Genomic DNA, 22,380 nt, shown 5'->3' with positions numbered 1-22,380 from the left:
ATCTGTGGTTACGGGCACATTTGGTGACCGGCAAACATCAGTAGGTTAGGGTGTGGGGTAAGGAAAGGTAAGACAACAAGGGAAAGGAAGGGAAGCCGCAGCAAAACATGATCAACTAAAAGCCAAAACATGATCATTGGTTTGAATAACTAAGAGGATATGAGGTGATCTTTGAGAAAGCTGTTTTACAAGAGTGGTAAGCTAGACACAAAAGCCTGTGATGAAAAATCACCAATATGTTGTCCCTTTTGTTGCTCAAGGAGCTCACAATGCATTGGGGAGAGAAACACACATCTGCAAACATCATCGCTGAAAAGAAATTATTGCTTTAAGTGCTATAATTACAGCGTATAAACCCAACACTGCGCACAAAGGAGGGAGGGATTGGGTCTGACCTGGAGAGCAGCAGAGGAGAAAGTGCGAAATGAAAGGTACCCCAACAACAGACAAAGGGTCACACTTGGCCCCAGACATAGTGCTTCTTCCTCAAGTGCGAAGGGAGTATTGCCAACACCAGATATGCAGTGTTATCTGTATTTGGAAATTGTTTATATTCGGGCCATTCACCTCATTCAGTCCGGCAATTTCATTCAATTAATCTCAGTCATTTCTTAATTAATCTCATTCATTATTCTCTGTAAACTCCACGAGAGCGGAGACTGTGTGTCTTCTTCATCGGTAGATCCCCCATGCCTACTGGCGCTAGTAGTTGTCCTAAATTCACTTATCGAAGGCAGAAAGAATAACTGGGACTCTTCTCTCTTGCTTTTCACGATTTCCAGCAGGGCACAAAGGCCTACGGTCCCGACCTGAAAAAAAAACAGACTTGACTGGAGGCAGCGCCTCTTCTTTCAAACACAGCCCCGGCTGTCGCAGATTAGCACAACGGCCTAAGCGGCGGAACTCTGGAGAGTGCGGAACCTGGGATCCTAGGAAACTGAAGGCAAGGGAACCTGGGGACGATGGAATCCGGGAGTGGTGGAACCCGGAGCCTGTAGAACTTGAATCCAGCGGAACCTGACAGCGGCGCCCAGGGGGCCACCCGGACTCTGTTTGGAACGGAAGCACAGTGTCCGCCGTTTCCTGGTTGCAGGTCAGCCCCGAGGTCCTGGGCTGGCAGCCGGGATGTTGCCCTACACAGTGAACTTCAAGGTGTCGGCGCGCACCCTCACGGGAGCCCTCAACGCCCACAACAAGGCGGCGGTGGACTGGTGAGGGCGCCGGGCTTCCAGGTCGCCAGGATCGGCCAGGAATGTGTGAGGGGAAGGGGGAAGAACAAGAGGTTTCACCCCCTGGTTAGTTTGGCCTCGCTAAGACAGGCAGCCGCCCTCACACAATGAGATTGCTTTTAGTTGGTGGATTTTTGTTGTTACAAAAGTGATAATAGCCCTGTGTGGGAAATTCCCCCATGCAAATACATTTCCCCTCTTTCTCGCCTATTTCTCTGCTGTTTTCTCTGCACCTTGCCCTTTTGTCATTCCATTCCCCTCCCTTTACCTCTTCTCCAGCTTACAGGTTTCTCTCTCTCCACCATTAATTCCCTGTCCACTTTCTCTTTCCCATCCTGTCTTTTCTTTTCTTTCTCTTGTATTCCTATTTTCCTCCAACAATGTGCCAGACCCTGTGCTAGGCGCCCGTTCTCTCACCTGCCCTTTTCACCTTCTCTTTTCGGGCTCCTCCTGTGTAGGACATTCCTGTCTTCAACAGGTCGTCTTTATTACTGTATGCTTTCACTATAAATTACCACTGCAGCTCTGAAAATTACTCATTAGACAAATGTAAGGCAAAATTCTGTGGCTGTGGGATGTTGTTAGGAGGACCGAAACGTCTTGTGCAGTGTTTGTCATTTTATTTAGTTGGAAGTACTGGGGTTCGTTGCGGTATCCCCAGGCACATTGTGGATACTAAGGATTAGAAATTGGGTAAGCGAAAGACGTATGCCCACAAAAACAATCAGAGGGCACAAGTTCCTTTTTGTGTCCTCGGGTCTCTGTTTTCATATCTTTTAGAACTTTTTTTATCCGAATGAAAAGTGAATTTCAACAAGCATTTTAAGCTTAGCCAGATCTTTTATTCAAATAGGATAATGATAAATACTGGCCTTTGGGTTTAAATGATTTTATTAATGGTGGTACATATGAATTAGATTTATCATTTATTTAGGCTTGGCAAGAAAGAAGTTGTCCTGCTTTGTTCTGTACTTAAAATTTAACGTTACTGTTTTGCTAGGGGCTGGCAAGGTTTAATTGCTTATGGATGTCATTCACTTGTGGTAGTGATTGATTCCATTACTGCCCAAACTCTTCAAGTTTTAGAAAAGCATAAAGCTGATGTTGTCAAGGTAAGTAAAATCCCACTTTGACCTAACGTGTTGTCTAGTCTAAAGTTTAATACTGTGTATCACTAAGCTCTCATTAAGTCTTACGTGTAAATGTTGAATAGCTTTTAAATATAACAATCTATTTGGGGTAGCCTAGAATTTTTATATATCTAACTTAATGTCAATACAGGATGAGTTGTTAAATGCTAGTTGTTAGATCATTTTAAGGCAGATGAAAGACACCAGTTCTACCATTTACAAGACCACTCAGTCATTCCTTAGTTTTGAGCACTTAGCATGTGCTATGGATATGGAGATAATTCTCCATCTTGTAAGGCAGACTTATGGCATGGTAGTGTGATAAGTGAGGCTTGCTTAACACGCTGTGAGAAAACAGAGAAGCTTCACATTGCCTGGTTGTGAGGAGAGTCACAGACGTTTTTTCAGTTTCAAGACTAGTAGACAGTAGTTAGCCAAGTAAAAAATTGACAAGGAGCATTGCAGGGAAGAGCAAGAATATACACAGAAGTAAGTAGCGTGCCATAAAGATGGCACACTTGTAAGAGTGATGGAATAAGAGGCAGCCAGAGAGATTTAGCTGTCTGTTCTGAAAGTTTTATAAGATTATGAAGGAGTTTGGATTTTTTTTTTTTTTTTTTCTTGTGAGAAGGAGTCTCACTCTGTTGCCCAGGCTGGAGTGCAGTGGCACCATCTCAGCTCACTGCAAGCTCCACCTCCCGGGTTCACGCCATTCTCCTGCTTCAGCCTCCTGAGTAGCTGGGACTACAGGTGCCTGCCACCACACCCGACTAATTTTTTGTATTTTTAATAGAGACGTGGTTTCACCATGTTAGCCAGGATGGTCTCGATCTCCTGACCTTGTGATCCACCTGCCTCGGTCTCCCAAAGTGCTAGGATTACAGGCATGAGCCACCGCGCCCAGCAGGAGTTTGGATTTTTAAGTAGGAGATTGATGTGACCACATTTGCATCTTAGAAAAACTCTGGCAGCAGTGGAGGATCTGCTGGAGAAATGCAAGACTGGAGGCAGTAAGATTATTTAGGGGACTTTTGCAGTAATTTTGGTGGGAAATTCTAAGGGCCTAAAATAAAGCTGGGGCATAGAGAAGTCATATTTAAGAGCTGCCTAAGAGATAAACCTGATAGCCTTTATAGTGATCAGTATAAAGGAGAGTAAGAGAATAGAGTGACTCCAAGGTTTCTTTTGGTGTAATTGAATGACAGTGTTTCTAGTTATCAGAGGTAAGCATCTGTGAAGTCAGTGAATTTTAGGTTTTCAACAGCAAAGTCTGAGGTGCCTGTAATATGTTGCATTATAGTGATCCAAGCTTTAGGAGAGAGGTCAGGATTAGACATAGAGATTTGGAGTCTTTTTCTTTTTCTTTTTTAAATAATAGCTTTATTGAGATACTCATACCATAAAATTTACTCATTTAAAATGCACAATTCTATGATTTTTAGTATATTCACAGTTATGCAGCCACAATTACAATGGACTTTATTACCTCAAAAAGAAACCGTGTATCCACTAGCAGTCATTTTCCATTTTCCCCATTTCCCTCATCCTTTGGCAACCGCTGATCTCCTTTATGTGTCTGTAGACTGGCCCATTCTGGACATTTTATATAAATTGAATCATATAATTTGTGGTCTTTTGTGCCTGACTTCTTTCACTTAGCATAATATTTTCATGGTTCATCTGTGTTGTAGCATATGTCAATACTCTGTTCCTTGTTACTGATGAATAATATTCCACTGTAAGGATGTATCACATTTATTTTATTGATGGATGTTTGGATATTTTGTAATTTTTGCCTGTTACGAATAATGCTGCTTTGCACATTCATGTGCAAGTTTTGTGTGAACTTGTGTTTTCATTTCCCTTGAGTATATTTCTAGGGGTAGAATTACTGACTCATATGGTAACTCTGTTTAACTTTTTGAGGAACTGCTGGACTGTTTTCCAAATTAGCATTCCCATTAGTAATGTATGAGGAGTCCAGTTTATCCAAATCCTCACTAACACTTGCTCTTCTCTGTTCTTTTGATTATAACCATCCTAATGGGTATGAATTGATTCTCATTGTGGCTTTGGTTTGCATTTCTCTGTTGGCTAAAGTGGAGTATCTTTTCATGTGCTTATTGGCCATTTGTATATCTTCTTTGGAGAAATGTCTATGCAGGTCCTTTGCCCATTTTAAAATTATATTATTTATCTTTTTATAATTGAGTTGTAAGATTTCTTTGTATACAGTAGTCCTCCCTTATCCAGAAAGGAAATGTTCCAAGACCCCAGTGGATGCCTGAAACCCTGGATAGTACCAAACCCTATATGTATATGGTGTTTTTTCTCATACATACTTACTTATGATAAAGTTTATAAACCGAACCCTGTTTATACTGTTTTGTCTCATACATACTTACCTATGATCAAGTTTATAAATTAGGCATAAGAGATTAACAATAACTAATAATAATAAAGGATAACAGTTACAACAATACATCAGCATTACTACTCTTGCACTTTGGGGGTATTATAAAGTAAAATAAGGGTTATATGAATGTAGCACTGAGATATCACAACAGTTGATCTGATAATCAGTGTGGCTGCTAAGGGCAAGTGCTGTATAAAGCATGGATGTTCTGGACAAAGGGTTGATTTATGATTGAGGCAGGATGGAACAGGACAGTGGGAGATTTCATCATGCTATTCAGAAAAGTGCATAATTTATTAATTGTTTATTTCTAGAATTTTTCATGTCATATTTTTGGACCTTGATTGATACATGATTTACAAATATTTTCTCTCAATTTGTGGGTTATCTTTTTACTTTCTTGGTGGTGTCTTTTGAAGAACAAAACTTTTTCATTTTGATGTAGTCGAATTTATTATTTTGTATTGTTGTTGCTTGTACTTTTTGTGTCATATCCAGGAAACCATTGCTTTCTCCAATATCAAGAAGATATATACCTTTGGTTTTTTCTTAGAATTTTAGAGCTTTAGCTTTTAATCCATTTTGAGTTAATTTTTATATATGATGTGAAGTAGGGAAAAATACAATTAATTTTTGTTTATTGACCTATATTCTGTAATCTAGCTAACTTTACTTAGATCTATTTAATAGTAATTTTGGGTGAATTTTTTTAAGTAGACAGTCATGTCACTGCAAGTGACTGCAGTTTAATGTTTTCTTTGATAATCTGTGTGTCTTCTATTTCTTTTTCTTGCCATGTTGCATTGGCTAGGACCTCTACTACAATGAATGGGAGTAGTGAGAGGGTACTCTTGTCGTGTTCCTGAGCTTAGGGGGAAAGCATTCAGTCTTTCATCAAGTCTGATGTAAAGTATAGGGTGTTTTGGGAAAAATATATTTACCTTCTCTTTCCCTCTCTGTTTCCTTTCCCCTACACTGCCCCTTGGCATTTCTGGAGCTTTTATTTCTTTATGTAGGTCCAAGTTTCAGTCTGGTATTATATTCCCATCTACTGAAGAATTTACTGTAAGTTCTTGAAGTGCCTATCTAATACTGGTTGATTTTCTTAGCTTTTATTTCTCTGAGAAGGTATTTCACCTTTGTTTTTGAAAGATAATTTTCAAAGGATATAGAATTCTGGGCTTATAATTTTTTTTTTTTTTTTCTAGTAGTACTTTACAAATATCACTCCATTGGCCAGGCACAGTGGCTCACACCTGTAATCCCAGCACTTTGGGAGGCCGAGGTGGATGGATCACTGGGGTCAGGAGTTTGAGACTAGCCTGGCCAACAAGGCAAAACCTCATCTCTACTAAAAATACAAAAATTAGCCAGGCGTGGTGGTGCACACCTGTAGTCCCAGCTACTTGGGAGGCTGAGGCAGGAGAACAGCTTGAACCTGGGAGGTGGAGGTTGCAGTGAGCCAAGATGGTGCCACTGCACTCCAGCCTGGGCAACAGAGTGAGACTCTGTCTCAAAAAAAAAAAAAAAAACAACAACAAAATCACTCCACTGTCTTCCAGCTTACATAGTTTCTGATGAAAAATTTTTGTCTTTGTTTCTCAGCATGATTTCTTTTTTCCTCCGATTACCTTCAAGATTTCCTTAACCTTGGTTTTCAGTAGTTTGATTATTAAAAAAAAAAATATATATATATATATATATATATATATATATATATATATACATGGCTTGGAGTTTACCTAAATGGGATTCAACACATACATATACAAATATATACACATATACAAACATATATATATACACATAGAGACAGTCAATTCTTGTTATTCATGATAGCTATATTCTGTGAAGTTGTTGCATACACTGAATTAGTGAATACTGAAACTTTGTTTGCTCCTAGGGGTTAGGTTCTTGTGAGGCTCTGGTCACAACATTTTCATCAACTGATCAATACATAACCTTGCTTTATATGTGTTTCCATTTAAAGACATATTATTTAATATGTCGATTGATCCATTAACATTGAACTCATAGCCAACAACACATGCCTGAGCAAAGCTCATCACATATATATGTATGTTTTGTAAGACACATCACAACTTCTCATACTTAGAAACAGTAGAAGCACTATGCTTGGGGACCTATTTAAATAGTTAAATCACCAGCAAAAAGAACAAGAATGTGAAAAATGTGGTACTAAATAAATCATGACATGAACACTTGTTTTGCAATTGTAAAAACTAAAGCAAGAATTCTTGTTTGACTTTAGCTGGGAACACACATGTATGTTGGGTGACATTTTTTCACCATTCTGCACTTGTCCACAAAAGCACTGCAAGTATTGATTTTGAGGTTGCAAATTTTAGTGAGTAGGTAAATGGACAAATACAGAATCTATAAATAACTAGAATTGACTGTATACACATATATACACTATACATATTCTATTCATACACATTCTATACCTATGAACTGATACATATTCAAACATATACACATACAAATATACATACACACATACATAGGCATATATACACATACGCACTTCATTTAAAAATTTTTACCCGAGCAAAAGGTCTATTCCAGGAAAACCTTAAGGCCTATTCACACTCATTTTCAGAAAATGCTGTTTCCATCTTTTTCATGAATACTACTGCAACTGGTTGGCTTACTTTCCTACCTCAGCATTATATATGAGTGTATTTATCTCTATATACATGTATAGATATATACATTTGTATATATTTATAGATTTGTGCTATTTAAATCTACTTATTAAGCGGAGCTTTGGACACTGTACTAAGTCTGAGAATAGAAATGCGAACAGAGACTACATGGTCTGCCCTATGGAACCGACAGTTGATGGATTCATGAACAGGCAAAAAGAATGTAAATAAAATAAGTAAAAATTGTGTAGTTAATGCTTTGAAGAAAATAAGCAGGATACTGAGAAGAGAGGGGTGGTAGTGACCAGGGAACGCCTGACTCCTAGTGAGGACTGAAATTTATCCTTTACTCTGTCAGTATTCATTGTTCAAGAATTTAATCAGATTTGCCCTGGAGTTCTTGTGTTTTTTATTTTAAAAATTCTATTCTTAGTATTGTTGCTAGAGGCATGAAGCATATTTTTTTTTTTTTTAGAGGAAAACTTAATGTTTTGTGAAAGAGGGAGACAGCTAGAGTTTTTCGTTTACCTTTGCCGTCTCCGAACTTTCCCTCTGCAAGGTTTTTGTGTTTCTAAGTTGTCCCCTTTTAGTTAGGAGACTAGAATACAGAAAAAACATTCTGCTAAATGTGATTTTAGGTATTTTGTCATAAATTAGATTTTAGGAAAACTGATTTCCAAGGCATCCTGGGGTTTTAACCTAAGTTTCCCAAAATATTAAGGCTGTGAATCATTTTTTCATATTTTAAAGCAGGTGCATTGTGATGTGTTAAAAAACAATTTTTTAACTGCAGTTAAAAATATATACCAAAGTAACAAAAATGCTGCCTTCAAAATGAAAACCAGTTTTCTGTTTATTCTTGCTAAATATTTAAATAATGTAAATGTCGTATGGGTTCTGGTTGATGTTTTGTGAAAATTATGTTCCGTTTCATCCAGTGCAAGTATTTCCTTGATTTGATTTCTTCTTGATACTAGGTTAAATGGGCCAGGGAAAACTATCACCACAACATTGGCTCACCGTATTGCTTGCGCTTAGCTTCTGCTGATGTCAATGGGAAGATCATCGTCTGGGATGTAGCAGCAGGAGTAGCTCAGTGTGAGATCCAAGAGCATGCCAAGCCTATCCAGGGTGAGGAAAGTCTGCTCAGCTAAGTGGGCATGTTGATATACTTACTCTTGGAGCGGTTTTTTGGTTTTGGGGGTTTTCCCCCGTTGATTTAATTTTATCAATTCCAAGTTAGCTCTTGATTATGTTTTGCCTTTTCTACTGATCTAAATCTGGCTTTCTTTCCTTATTAATAAACTTCTAGGCATATTTCTTCAAATCTCAACTGATTTGTGCTTTGGTAAAACTCATTAATTTCAATATCAGCCTCAGTCAAGCATGATAAGAAAAATTAAGTGTTACAATCTTATAATCTAAGCTACAGTATAAGGCAAGTTGGCCACTGCTGTTAGGAACTAGCCATCCGTGCTTACTCTACATTAAGTAATTTGTTCATTAACAGAGATGAACAAAGTTTTATTCTCATTTTCATATAGATTGCTTATTTGCTCATTTCGTGTTACTGACCTAAAACCAGTATTCTTTAGACTCAAGTCCTCTAGTGGCTCTCTTGACTGACTGAATTTTTTAAATGACTATTTAAAAAATATTTATTAAATACTTAACTGTGTACTAGGTACTGAACTGGATCTTTACATATTCTGTGTATTTTTTGAAAAACCATGAAAAACTGTAAAGTTCCATTAAGTAATTCCACAGAAACATTAGGAAAGTCTGACATCTTGGTTGTGGCTAGGAGAGTTTCATATTGATTTTATAGTTTTAAGTAATGATTAGGGCAAATTGCCTTTTATTTTCTTTGAAGTAATATTTCAGATTACTTCAAATTTTTGACCTTGAGATTTTAACCAGACAACTTATTTTTATGTAAAATAAGTTTTTTTTTTTTCCTGGAATCTTGACACACACACACACACACACACACACACACACACACACACATCACATTTGGGGCTGGTGGTTAAGTTTTTAAGGATTATATTTTAAAAACTAAACATCAAGGACAAGTTAGCCAAGAATTTTGGAGAGTGTGGTTTCTGAATTTTGCCTTTCTTTATCCGGTCTTTCCAGATGTTCAATGGTTGTGGAATCAAGATGCTTCCCGCGATTTACTGCTTGCTATCCACCCACCAAATTACATTGTGCTCTGGAATGCCGACACTGGCACCAAACTCTGGAGGAAGAGCTACGCAGATAACATTCTTTCTTTTTCTTTTGACCCTTTTGATCCCTCACATTTAACTTGTGAGTAACAGTTGTTTGTGGAAAACGAGTTGAGATATTTGTAATATAGTAATGCTATGTACATGAGATATACACACACACACACATTATACATCTATAATGTTAAAATGTCTGAGGAAAGTGGAGAAGCATGTCTAGTCCATATATCTGCAGCTCCTAATACATATACTCAATCATTTGCAAATGTGATAATTAAAAATTTAAATCAGCAAGCTACACCTTCTCTGTGTTGAATTTGTAAATAGTATTAGACTAGCCAGGGACAGAGAGTTACTTTGACACTCCAGACTTAATTAGTTTTTCTAAGAACATTTAAATAACTTGAATCAAGGGTTTCATTCAGTCTGTGGCCAAGTTAAGTTCTTGCTTTTTAAAAAATTGTACTAATTCACGCCATTCATTTTGAGTGTCATAAACAGATGCATGTAAAGAAGAAATAAGCCTAAGCAAATTTTTTCTTGCAGAGATAGTTTTTGCTAATATGCTTTAAATGTTTTCCTGAGCTAATGGTCTAAAAATGAGATTTGCTTTAGATATTTTTATGGCTAAATTGTTTAGAAAATATTTAATCATCCAACAGATATTTCTTGCGCTATTACTACTCTTCTGGGAACCAAGATGTCTCGGAACCCAGAAGGCAGGAACCTTCACAGAGTTTGCATTCTAGTGAGAAGAAGTCATATCATAAACTATGAACACAATGAATTAATAAATTCTAGTGTAGTAAGAGGTGACAGGTGATATAAAGACAGGATAAAGGGGATGCAGAAGAATGGTGGATGAGAGCATGCAAGTTGTATGAGATAAAGTGGTCAAAGTAGGCTTCACTTTGATAATGATCAGAAATGTGAAGGAGATAAGGAAATTAGCTATGGTAAGAAATGTTTTTCCTGGATTTGAATGACTCAAAATTATTTTACCCATCAACTTTCATTGAGGGGCATGTGTGTGTCTGCATGTGTTAAAGGAGGAAAAGAAAGGCAGACAAGGCGAAATTATAACAACATGGGAAATGTGGCTGTATAAATATGCTACAATGTGTTTAGGCTTTCATGTATATAAATGTATATGAACGTGTGCATACATACACTCACTCGGTCACCAGTTTGCTCACTTAGGTGCAGTGCTGGGGAAACACCTAGGAGGGCTGGCCCAGTTGACAGAGTCAGGGAAGAAAGACATCACGAAGGAAGGGAGGCAAAGGGGACCTTGAAGGATGAGTTCTGGAACCTGAAAAGGCAGCAAGACTTTCAGCTAACTTGATTGCATCAGCTCTTTACATCTCTGCAATTTGGTTGATGAAAGCATTGTGTGTTTCAGAGTGTCAGCTGACCTAACACCTTTGGTTTACTCAGATTGAATGTGCTGCTAGGGCTGTCATAACTCTTGAATGAGCCCTTGTTCCCTGTGCTTAGAGAAGCCTTGCTAAGGGCCGGGACCCAGGGTAGTAAGGTTTTTCTGCTCATATCTTCCAGTATTAGCCGCTTGTTGAGGGAGATCATTTTTTCAGTCATAAAAAGGCATAATTTGTATTGCTAAATGTGGTGCTCCTTCCTTGACTATTTTGTTTCATGTACACTTGTTTCAAGTCACTGTGGGTCCACTACTTTTTTTTTCTAAATATTAAGGGAAAATAATATTCTTTAATCATCTCAAGGTTCGATTTGATGCTTGAGAAGAAAAAGGAAATATATTTAGACTGAGTAGCTCAGGATAAAAATTTGGTATCATCAAATCAAATATTTGAACTTAGCTAATTGTGATATGCAGAGCCTCTTAAGTAAGGCTTTTGTTTTGTTTTGTTTTGTTTTTGAACTTATGGGATATGTTAAAGTTTTTTTTTGTTCTTTGTTTTTTTTTTTTTTTTTTTTTTTGAGATGGAGTCTCGCTCTGTCACCCAGGCTGGAGTGCAGTGGTGCTATCTTGGCTCACTGCAACCTCCGCCTCCCAGTTCAAGCAATTCTCCTGCCTCACCTTCCTGAGTTGCTGGGATTACAGGTGTGTGCCACCACGCCTGGCTAATTTTTGTATTTTTGGTAGAGACGGGGTTTCACCGTGTTGATCAGGCTGGTCTCGAACTCCTGACTTCATGGTCTGCTCGCCTCTACCTCACGAAGTGCTTAGGATAATAAGGAAAGATTTTTAATGAAAGTCCATGCACTGAATTTATTTAGAAGAACAAACACTTGTTCTTTCTGCCAATAACCTTATGTTATCTTTTTAGTACAAGAATAATTCAGAATGCCAAGCTTGGAGGCCTCTGATGAATTGTAATGGACCACCTGTTTCTCTTCAACTTGGAGAACATTCCCATTATGTTATGACTGCGTAACATTGCCAGTTATATATTATTAAAATTATCATTATATTGCTCTCAAAATTGTATTGGAATAAAACTATATGCTAAACTTGATTAAACTTTAATCAGAGTTTTGATTTTCTCAATATAGTGCTCACCAGCGAGGGTATTGTTTTCATCTCAGACTTCTCCCCATCCAAGCCTCCCTCAGGCCCTGGGAAAAAAGTTTACATATCCAGCCCACACTCTAGCCCAGCTCACAACAAGCTGGCCACAGCCACAGGTGCCAAGAAAGCTCTAAATAAAGTAAAAATTTTAATCACTCAAGAGAAACCTAGGTAAGTTACAAGTGTAAAATAACAACATTCATCTACTTATCCTATATGAAAGCATCGTTTTTGAAGCTGTACAAAGGCTGATTTTTTTTAATCTCACTTTTTCTCATTTCTAATTTTGAATTTATTAGAGGAAAAAAATATTTATTTTGTTCCCTGCCCTAAGAGGAGATTCAGCATTTAACATTGGCTTTGTTTCCACTAACTGTGCTCAACTTCCCCACTGACTTTTATAGATTAAAATTTTTGAATTCCGATTTTTCCTTATGAAAATCGTGATGATCCTAAAGTTTGGGTCATTGAATGCATTAAAAGTTTGGGCACAAAAGCTGGATACTCATTTTAAATACATTTTCCTGACTTAAGTGCTGTGCGTTCTCATTAAGCAGTAAAATTGGAGTGTTTTTCTTATGCAGGTAAAGATGTCTCCCATCCTGGTTAAGAGTCAAGGCTCCGGGAGAAGCTGTAGTCATGTGACTTTGAGAAACTACTTTAATCTTACTCAGATTTCTCTCTCCCAGTTTCTAAAGTAACGCTTTAAAGTATTTCGTAGGGTTGTTTTAAAGATCAATAGATCCAATAATGTAAGTAAAGCATATAATGCCATTGATACTTAGTCATTTATTTAGAAGATATCGGCTGTTATTGCTTAAGAAATTACAACTGAATAAAAGTTTATTTTAAGTAATTTGATGTATTCGAAATAGGTTTCTTTCTTTTTCCTATAGCTATAATCTGTATATTATTGCTTTGGCAGGCTTTTTTATTTGTTTTGGCATTCATTTTCAGATAGCCCTTTATTTTTAGTATGCCAAGATTACTCTGTCTAGGCTTGGTAAGTAACTACTTGAAAAATATGTGGTACAAATAGCTCTACAAATACATTTTGCACGTGTGTAAGTATTACTTTTATATATTAAACCATAGGCTGGTTAAGCTCACTAGTTAATTTATCTCTCACCCTGTGCCAAAATGACTTAAGATTACTTCTTAAGTATCTTAAGAGAACTTTCTATTTTTATGTATTCCCTCTCATAAACAAGAAATTATTTGGCAGTCTGAATAGTTTTATGTTTTATATTTCTTAAGTTTTCTCTCATATGAATTATTGGGGAAATACATTATTTCTTCAAGTAGAACTGCTCTGGGTGCTTTCACATCTATTAATTCATGTACTCTTACTACAATTCTGGCAGCAGTAATATTCCCATTTTACAAATAAGGAAAACTGAGTCCCACACCAATTTAAATACAGTTACTCAAGCTCACCTAACTGGGACATGGCAGTCAGGATTTTAATGCAATAAAAATGTCTCTTTCTAGTCTCGTAAACTAACTTTACTTTAAATTTCAAAGCCTTTTAATAAAATTAGTATGTAAAGTGAAAATAGTACATAATTGTATGTCTATTCCTATTGAAATATATTTAATATAGAAAAGGTGATTAAATGTATGCAACAATCACAAATCAATAATCACAAATTATTAAAATGATTTTTCAGACCCTAACAATCTCTTAAAATCCTTGTAGTTTGACCTGTTTTATTTACACACAAGAAAATGCTGTAATATAAGTGAAACTTTGTCTCAAAAAAGATTTAAGACAGCTTAAAAGTGAATGAAGGCAGCCAAGGGGAAGTTACTTACCCAAAACCATATAGATAGTCCAGTAACTCCTGGTCTAGGGGCCCTGATTACCCTAAATGTTGATGTTTTCATCCTGAGTTTTGATTTTAACAGTTTGTCTAGTACTTTTAATGACAAAGTAAAAGTAAAATAAAACTATCTTATCCATGCCAGCTATTATTATATCATCATTTACAATGTCTTGTATAGACTTAATAATATTATACTACTTTACTAATATTTCAAAAACTTAGAAACACTGACATTTCTACCTGTCCTATACAACATTATTATCGTTTGGATTTTGGTACATAGTAGAGGTCTAAGTTTTGGATACCAACCTATGTTGGTCATTTCAGGGAAGAGTTGTATATTTTTATTGTCAATTTTTATGTGTAAAGTACAAAATTAAATCTTTTATTAGCTTTCATATAAATGAAATCTTTGACCCAAGTAAATGTTAACTTTTTCCAGTGCTGAATTCATAACTCTCAATGATTGCCTTCAGTTGGCATACCTGCCTTCAAAAAGGAATCACATGTTGTTGCTCTATCCTCGAGAGATTTTAATCCTTGACCTTGAGGTGAATCAGACAGTGGGTGTGATTGCAATAGAACGCACAGGAGTTCCGTTTTTACAGGTATCTACAATTCATAAATTATATTACTCAAAATTATTGAGAGTGTTATATTAAAAGAAGGCCATAATCTCTCATAAGTCTTGTCTTCAGTTCTCCACTTTCTTTTTTTGATTTGTTGAAAGACTAACAACACTATTTTAGATTGATTTTAGATTGAGTTTTTTTCTCTACTTTTGATTGGTTTGATTTATCCTAGAAATTGTGACTGATCCTGAGATATTTATTGAACTATTTAAGTTACATGGATAAAGACAAATTGTTTTAGACTTATAAATGGATATTTTAAATGTACATTTAGTTTTAAAGTTTGGAGATTTGTCTATTTTTGTTTCTTTTTTTTTTCTTTCACCCATATTACCTAAATATGAATTTGAGTTTCACAGTATATACTTTATTAATCTATTGTGTTTTAAAAAATAAATAAATCATCTATTTAAAGGTAATACCCTGCTTTCAGCGTGATGGTTTATTTTGTCTACATGAAAATGGTTGTATAACTTTACGTGTTCGAAGATCTTATAATAACATTTTTACCACTTCAAATGAGGAACCAGGTAAGTTTCTGTCTCACAATAATGTTATATTTTTCTTCAAAATTATTTTATAAAGCTTGATGTGGTAAATACTAGCCAAGGTATAGAGTTAATGATACTCCTTGCCTTGAGGAAGTTTAAAATATGGTTATAATAAGAGACATGAAAAAGTGTAAGCCCACGATTAATCTCTTGATGTTAAAACAGTGCACCTCCTGTATGCATCAAAGAGAGTAAAATTTTGTGTTTCTTGATCATATCCATGAGCCAAGTTGATATTATCTTTTGGAATTTTTTTCAGTGCAAGTCCAACCTTGTGTGCCTTTATTATTATACCCCCTTGACTTGTTGGCTGTAAGAACCGCCATTGTAAAGTGACAGAGGTTACTAAGTCTCAGTTGTCAAGTCAGTCTTGTCTTGGAGAATGGAAATAATGTTGTTGTGAAATTATATACTGTGTAAAGATCAAAGTGATTTTCATGTCTTTTTGAAAGTACAGTTATTTTCAGGCTTATAGACTACTACAAATTATGATGGAAATTTATTCATTAATTATATATCACTGTTGATCCTTTTTCAAAGCATTGACTTTATTTTAAAAATATTGAAAAACAAGATATCTTGATTATAGTTGTTATTTTGGAGATTAAACTTAGTACAATCATTAAGTGAACTATCTTTATATTCAGAAAAAATTTAGTAATTGTAAAAAGTGAAGCCATACTTGACACTGCATTCGTGAAGGAGTGATACCCAAATGTAGTTGAGGTTTTATTTAAGTTAAAACAAACAGTAGTGGTATTGATATGGCTGCTTTCTGATATTTAAAACAATTTTATGTGAAGATCCAGATCCAGTTCAGGAGCTTACCTATGATTTACGAAGCCAGTGTGATGCAATCAGGGTGACAAAAACTGTCCGTCCCTTCAGTATGGTGTGCTGTCCTGTCAATGAGAATGCAGCAGCCCTCGTAGTGAGCGATGGCAGGGTCATGATATGGGAACTCAAGTCTGCAGTTTGTAATCGAAATACACGGAACAGGTAAATTCAACAGGATCATGGTTTTGGGGTTTTTTTTTTTTTCTGTTTTATAAAAAATTTCCATAATCATAAAAATAGGAGGGCTTGTTTTCTATAAAAATATTTTTAAGGTAATAATTAAGGCTTTAGATTATTAGGGAATTATGTAAATCTGCTAGAGCTATTTCACCTATGGGTAAGATGAATGAATAATACAAAAATGGAATGCCATGATCTGGACTTAATAATTTGAATTCCTAATACATAATACAGATTTTAAATATGTAAAACCTTCTAATTATTATGTCTTTGCAGTAGTTCTGGTGTGTCACCTTTATATTCACCAGTGTCTTTCTGTGGAATTCCTGTAGGAGTGCTACAGAATAAACTCCCAGACCTTTCCTTAGATAACATGATTGGTAAGCTTTTTTCCCCTCTAACTCCATGTTAAGTATTCTTTCTGAAGGGCAAAATTAATAGAATCACTCACTTGTAATTATTTTCAAGCAAAAAAATTAATGCTTGAGAAAACTAGAACATGGAATCATTCTTTCCTAAATAAATCAGTGGGGTTTAAAATACTTAAGTAGAAAAGTGCCTGAAGTAGCGCAGGTTTGCAGTATAGCTGTTAGAAATAGAAGACATTCATTCATGAGAGACTGGTGTAAATGAAAGCAATGACATTAGGCATCTGGATTTTGGACCTAGAGCCAATGCTGAGCTATGCCATGCCAACTCAGGACCTTGCTGTTTGCTGGTTCCTCAGCTTGGAAAGAAGTACATACTTCCTATCTGCTACTCCTAATTCAAAATTCAACTCAGATGTTGTTTTCTTTAATCTCGCAAGTCTAATTTAAATGCTCTTCTTTTGTTTTTCCTAACAGTTATCAGCTGTATTGTAAGTGTGGGTTTTTTTCCTTCTGTGTCATCTCATCAATTATAAGCATCACAAGGGTGGTGCAGTGTTTGATTCAGTTTTGTCTTTCCCAGCACTCAGCACAGTACCTTGTGCATTCCTGTTTTGTAGTAAATATTTACTGAAGGAATAAAGTAACTGAGCAGTGTTAGAAAAGATTATTTTAACTTTTTAACATGAATTATTTTTATGTTGGGGATTCTTTCAACAAATCATTTTTGGAAATAAAGTGTTCAAAGTTATTTAATTATGAGGCCAGTTTATATTAAAGGGAGAATGAGAATTTGTGATTTCAAATTTTATGCTACTTGAAATTGTAAGACTTTGTAAATATGCAAAGCAATTTGGACATCTAATTCTTTTAAAATTGTTGCTATGGTTTATGAAGGATTTTCTGTTTTATTATTTATTCTACCATAATGTAACTGAAAATGGATATTATTTAGGAGGGTTTTGTTGTTGTTGTTGAAACGCTAGATAGATGATGTACTAGAAAGAGCATTGGCTGGGCACAGTGGCTCACTCCTGTAATCCCAGCACTTCTGGAGGCCAAGGCGGGAGGATCACCTGAGGTCAGGAGTTCGAGACCAGCCTGGCCAACACAGTGAAACCTGTCTCTGCTAAAAATACAAGAATTAGCCAGGTGTGGTGGCACGTGCCTGTGGTCCCAGCTACTCGGGAGGCTGAGGAAGGAGAATCGCTTGAACCCGGGAGGCGGAGGTTGCAGTGAGCCAAGATCGCACCACTGCACTCCAGCCTGGGCGACAGAGCGAGACTCAGTCTCAAAGAAAAAAAAAAAAAAGGGCATTACATTATTAATTACATTAATCAGATCACATTTATTGGGTACTTAATACTGTGTTAAGTGCTGTGCTAAATATTCTATGTATTACCTTGCTACAACTTTGCATTGTAAGTAGTATTATCTCCGTTTGATATATGTAAGAACTGAGGCCCAGAGAGATTAAAGCTTTAAACCACACAGTCACACAGGAAGAGCCAAAGTGTGACCCAGGTATGACCCAGGTAATCCTGGCTCTGGAGCCTGCTCCTTAGCAATGGCCTCTGGTCCTGACAGCTCCACGGTCATCTTGGGCAAGACCGTCATCCATCTCTAGGCCTCAGTTTTTTCATGATTTCTGCCAGTTATGAAATCATTTTGTTCAGTGATACTTACTATTATATTTAAAATTCTTTCTCTCCGGTATCTGTTCTACCAGACATAAATCCATATGGGGAAGCCTGGACAATACTTGTTTTGCAAAATTTGTTTTATCGGTAACACAATTTTTTGAGTTAATTTGCCTTTTCTACTCTTAATATGAAAACTTAAAGTGAAAAGAATTATAAACATACACAAGAACAACACTAATCAGTTATATGGAGCCCATAGAAGTTTGAAATTTTATGCTATTTCGGTATCTAAGTGATATAAATTACATTTTTGAGAGACAAATGGATACAGATTGTATAGCAGTTCTTGACAATGTAGTTGATTTTAAAGTGTTAAGTAAAGTTTCATACTTGAAAACATTTTAATTTAAACTTTTAATTTGAAATTCACTGTGTTCTTAGTGATAATTGAAAGCAATTCAAATAAATACAGAGGCTGATTTATATTCACTGGATAAATGCTGATACTTATTAAGGCCTAATCTGCCCTACATTGTGAATTGCCTCTGATGGAAAATACTTGAAGAAACATGTGGCATTCCCTGGGAGTCAACTCAAAGCCAACATATGTATGTGTGGCCCTTACCTGTTAAGCTTTCCATTCCTTCATATTTCATCTTTTTTTATTTTTTATTTTATTTTTTTGAGACGGAATCTCGCTCTGTCACCAGGCTGGAGTGCAATGGCGAATCTCGGCTCACTGCAACCTCTGCCTCCTGGGTTCAAGCGATTCTCCTGCCTCAGCCTGGCAAGTAGCTAGGATTACAGGTGTTCACCACCATACCCAGCTAATTTTTGTATTTTTAGTAGAGAGGGGTTTCACCATGTTGGCCAGGATGGTCTTGATCTTCTGATCTCATGATCCACCCGCCTCAGCCTCCCAAAGTGCTGGAATCACAGGTGTGAGCCACCATGCCCAGCCTCCATCTTTTTTCAACCAAAGTTAGGCAGAGAGATTGGTATTGAGTATGTGGCTAATCTTAAGGGATCATTTTAATAGTATTAAAATGCTATTTTTTTCTATATATTTTGTGGATTTTGAAATAACATTATTAAAACAACTTTACAGCTTCAAAAGGTTATATTCACCACCCACTTATTTACATTTTTCCTTTCACACTATATACATGGTTGTGTTTATGTGTATGTAGACATGTATGTACATACATGCATATTCTTTCTATTTTTGGCAGGTTAATCCCAATATCCTATAGTGGTTTATAGGAAGGAAATTTGTATACCTTTTTAATGAACAGTCTTGATTTTGTTGTACTGTTTATATTTAGATTTTGTTAGAATGATTTCCATTGGAGTCATCTTTTTAGTTTGAGACTTGCTAACCTAAGTACAAATGGTGTTTGGGAAATATGCCATTGAAGTCTTAACTATTGACAGTGATGGCTTATATATTATACACATGATTTATGAATATATATTTGCTTATTTTATATTGACTTATAAAGCTTATGTTTTGTAATTACACTGACACATTAAGGTTTCTTATTAGAAATTATGAATGAGTTATTTAAACCTGCTTTTCATGAATACCAATTTTGTATGTACTTTACAGAGTACATCAGACTGAAAAGTAACCCTTTCAAAAGGCAGTAAAATGAGAATGCAGTACAGTAGTTCAATCTGCAGAAGCTGTTCTCTTAAGTTATCTTGCTTTCTTCTGAAGCCTTTGTAGTGCTTTAATACCAGGAATATTGACTGAAACTGTCTCTCTTAGAATACATAGGTCCCTGTATTCTGGATAGCAGGACTCGGGAGTAATCTATCCTTTGATGTGTTAGTCGATGCAATTTAAGTCCTATAGCCAGGTATGGAGTCATTGTGTCCCTAATAACTCCAGCCACTAGTGTACTACATTATACTTTCAGACCTGAAGAGCATTTCTACTGAAAATTTTCTTTAGCTTTTTAAGATCTGCATACAGTATAGTTAATATATTTGTTATTTTTATTACAAATCAGGGCAAAGTGCAATTGCTGGGGAAGAACATCCCAGAGGTTCAATTCTGCGGGAAGTGAACCTCAAGTTCCTGCTGACGGGACTGCTTTCAGGACTGCCTGCACCACAGTTTGCTATCCGTATGTGTCCACCGTTGACCACAAAAAACATCAAGATGTATCAGCCCCTGCTGGCTGTTGGTGAGTATCTGACCTGGTCTTTTTTTAACTCACTTTATAAGATGTTTAGGTTTTCTAGTTTCTAGAAGTTCCTTTATTCTCTTTTAGGATGCTTTAAAAGGAGGTAGAGGCTAAGTGAAACTGTGTAAATACTCATCTTGGAACTTTAAAAAAATTTTTTTTTCTGTCCTTTTATTCCAACCATCTTATATTGAATTGGAACGCTAAGTGTTCTTCCACCTGAGACTGGACAGTCGAGTCTCTGACGCTGTCCATTCATCTCTGAAATATCAGGAGGCTCATCCCTGCAGTGCTGAATCCCAGGCTCCTTGTCTGTAATTGGACCACGCCAGTCTTTATGTCATGTCAGTTTTTGTTGGGTCTTTATTGACTAAAAATATAGTCAGGGTTAATAGTTTAAGAATAGCAGGGTTCTTCTTTTGCTAAGAGTTATATATCAAATATTATTTAAAGTGCCTATGGTCCCTATGAATTAAGATTTGCCTTTTGGTTTGAAATTGTGTATTTGTATGTTATAGGTAGAAAAATTTATCTGAGTTTCAACTTGCTGTCACATTGATTTCATAGTAATGTGATGAACCTAATTTTCTTTACGGCATAGAGAAAAAAACAAAATTTAGTTTGCTATTAAATAGTACACATGATTAAAATACGTTTCTCCAAAACTTTTGAAAAACCGTGTATTTGTTTGAAACTCAGCATTTCTTCTTAATATGCTATTGGCTGGCTTCTGGCTTTCTCCCCCAGTCTATTAACATGTGATTTGTAGTGAAAGCCTCACCATACTTATTCTGTGGCTAACATGGCTGACTTCTCAGTGCTAAAGACTCATTTGGGTATTACTGTTTGGTTGTACCCTTCTGTTTTTTTCTGTGCCTATGTTTTGAAAGCGATTTGATTTTTATGATTCAATTGTCTGTATATGTGTCCGGGTTTATATAATGCAGATAAATGTTTAATTTTTGCTTTAGAAACTATTAATATTTCACCATTAATAGATTTTAATTAGAATTCATCAGTATGCTTCATATGTGCATGTATGTATTATGTCAGTGTTCCTGATTTGTCAATTAGGATTTTGTCAATTTCTTGGGGAAAATTACTCCTTGGGCTAGCTATATAATAAGAGCTACGGCAAGGTCTGAGATTTCCGTTGCAGAATAAGCTGTATTGGTATGTAGTCAGTATCATTTACTGAATTTAGTATAACAAAGTAAAAATATAAGTGCCTAAAGGTTTGTCTAGAGTGTCACTAAGAAAGATGAAGAGTTCAACTGTGGAATTAATTCTTGTAGTGCCCCTAGTGCGTTAGATCATAGGTTCAGCATTATTAAAACTTTCAGGTTATAGAAATCATTTGATTATTATGAAGTTCTGTTAACTGAAAAATTTTAGTAATTTACTTTCTCAGTGCCAGAGGGTATTATTATAAAATAGATGATAGATGTAAACAACTGTACAATGTGTTTTTCTAGAATAATTTTGCAAAAGATTTCTGGAGTTTTATTCAGCAAATAAGATAATATTGGAATTTGCCCAGCATTTTTACTTCCACTCTCTTGCTTTGTATGAATTCATTAATTTTTAAATCATGTGCAGTGGAAAAGTGATTGTCCATATAGACTGTTGACTTTTCTTGCTTAACTTATAAAAACACTATAGAGACTGAAGCTTTACTTTTTCATTTATGTCCATGTCCCTTCCATTTAAACTTCAGACATACTACCTGAGACCATGAAAAGCTTTAGGAATAATAACTGTAAACTGTTAATTGTAGTGATAACAGGATACTAATAGTTAACGAAGTGCTTACTTTGTGCCAATTACTGTGCTAAGTGCTTTATGTTTTCCCATTTAATCTCCAACAAATAGATTTTCTGCTCTTCCCATTTTAAAGAGATGAAAACACAGATTTAGTGTGGGCAAGT

At 35.9% G+C, this 22,380-nt stretch overlaps 1 protein-coding gene across 2 annotated transcripts in view; it reads left to right on the top strand.

Moving 5' to 3' along the window:
* The first annotated feature begins 884 nt into the window (after nt 1-884).
* WDR11 (WD repeat domain 11) overlaps nt 885-22,380 on the top strand; it is a 56,689-nt gene continuing 35,193 nt past the window's right edge. For both annotated transcript variants that reach the window (XM_023224275.2, XM_023224273.2), the window contains exons 1-10: nt 885-1,211; nt 2,230-2,341; nt 8,422-8,575; nt 9,584-9,757; nt 12,208-12,394; nt 14,492-14,657; nt 15,097-15,211; nt 16,036-16,231; nt 16,526-16,629; nt 20,276-20,452. In XM_023224275.2, the coding sequence (XP_023080043.1) occupies nt 1,126-1,211; nt 2,230-2,341; nt 8,422-8,575; nt 9,584-9,757; nt 12,208-12,394; nt 14,492-14,657; nt 15,097-15,211; nt 16,036-16,231; nt 16,526-16,629; nt 20,276-20,452 (1,471 nt within the window). In that variant the 5' untranslated portion in view covers nt 885-1,125. The remainder of the gene's footprint in view (nt 1,212-2,229; nt 2,342-8,421; nt 8,576-9,583; nt 9,758-12,207; nt 12,395-14,491; nt 14,658-15,096; nt 15,212-16,035; nt 16,232-16,525; nt 16,630-20,275; nt 20,453-22,380) is intronic.

Source organism: Piliocolobus tephrosceles, chromosome 9 (genome assembly GCF_002776525.5).
Source record: "Piliocolobus tephrosceles isolate RC106 chromosome 9, ASM277652v3, whole genome shotgun sequence".
Classification (NCBI taxonomy): domain Eukaryota; kingdom Metazoa; phylum Chordata; class Mammalia; order Primates; family Cercopithecidae; genus Piliocolobus; species Piliocolobus tephrosceles.
Note: the sequence above shows the minus strand (reverse complement) of the source record. Positions and strands in the feature narration are given on the sequence as shown.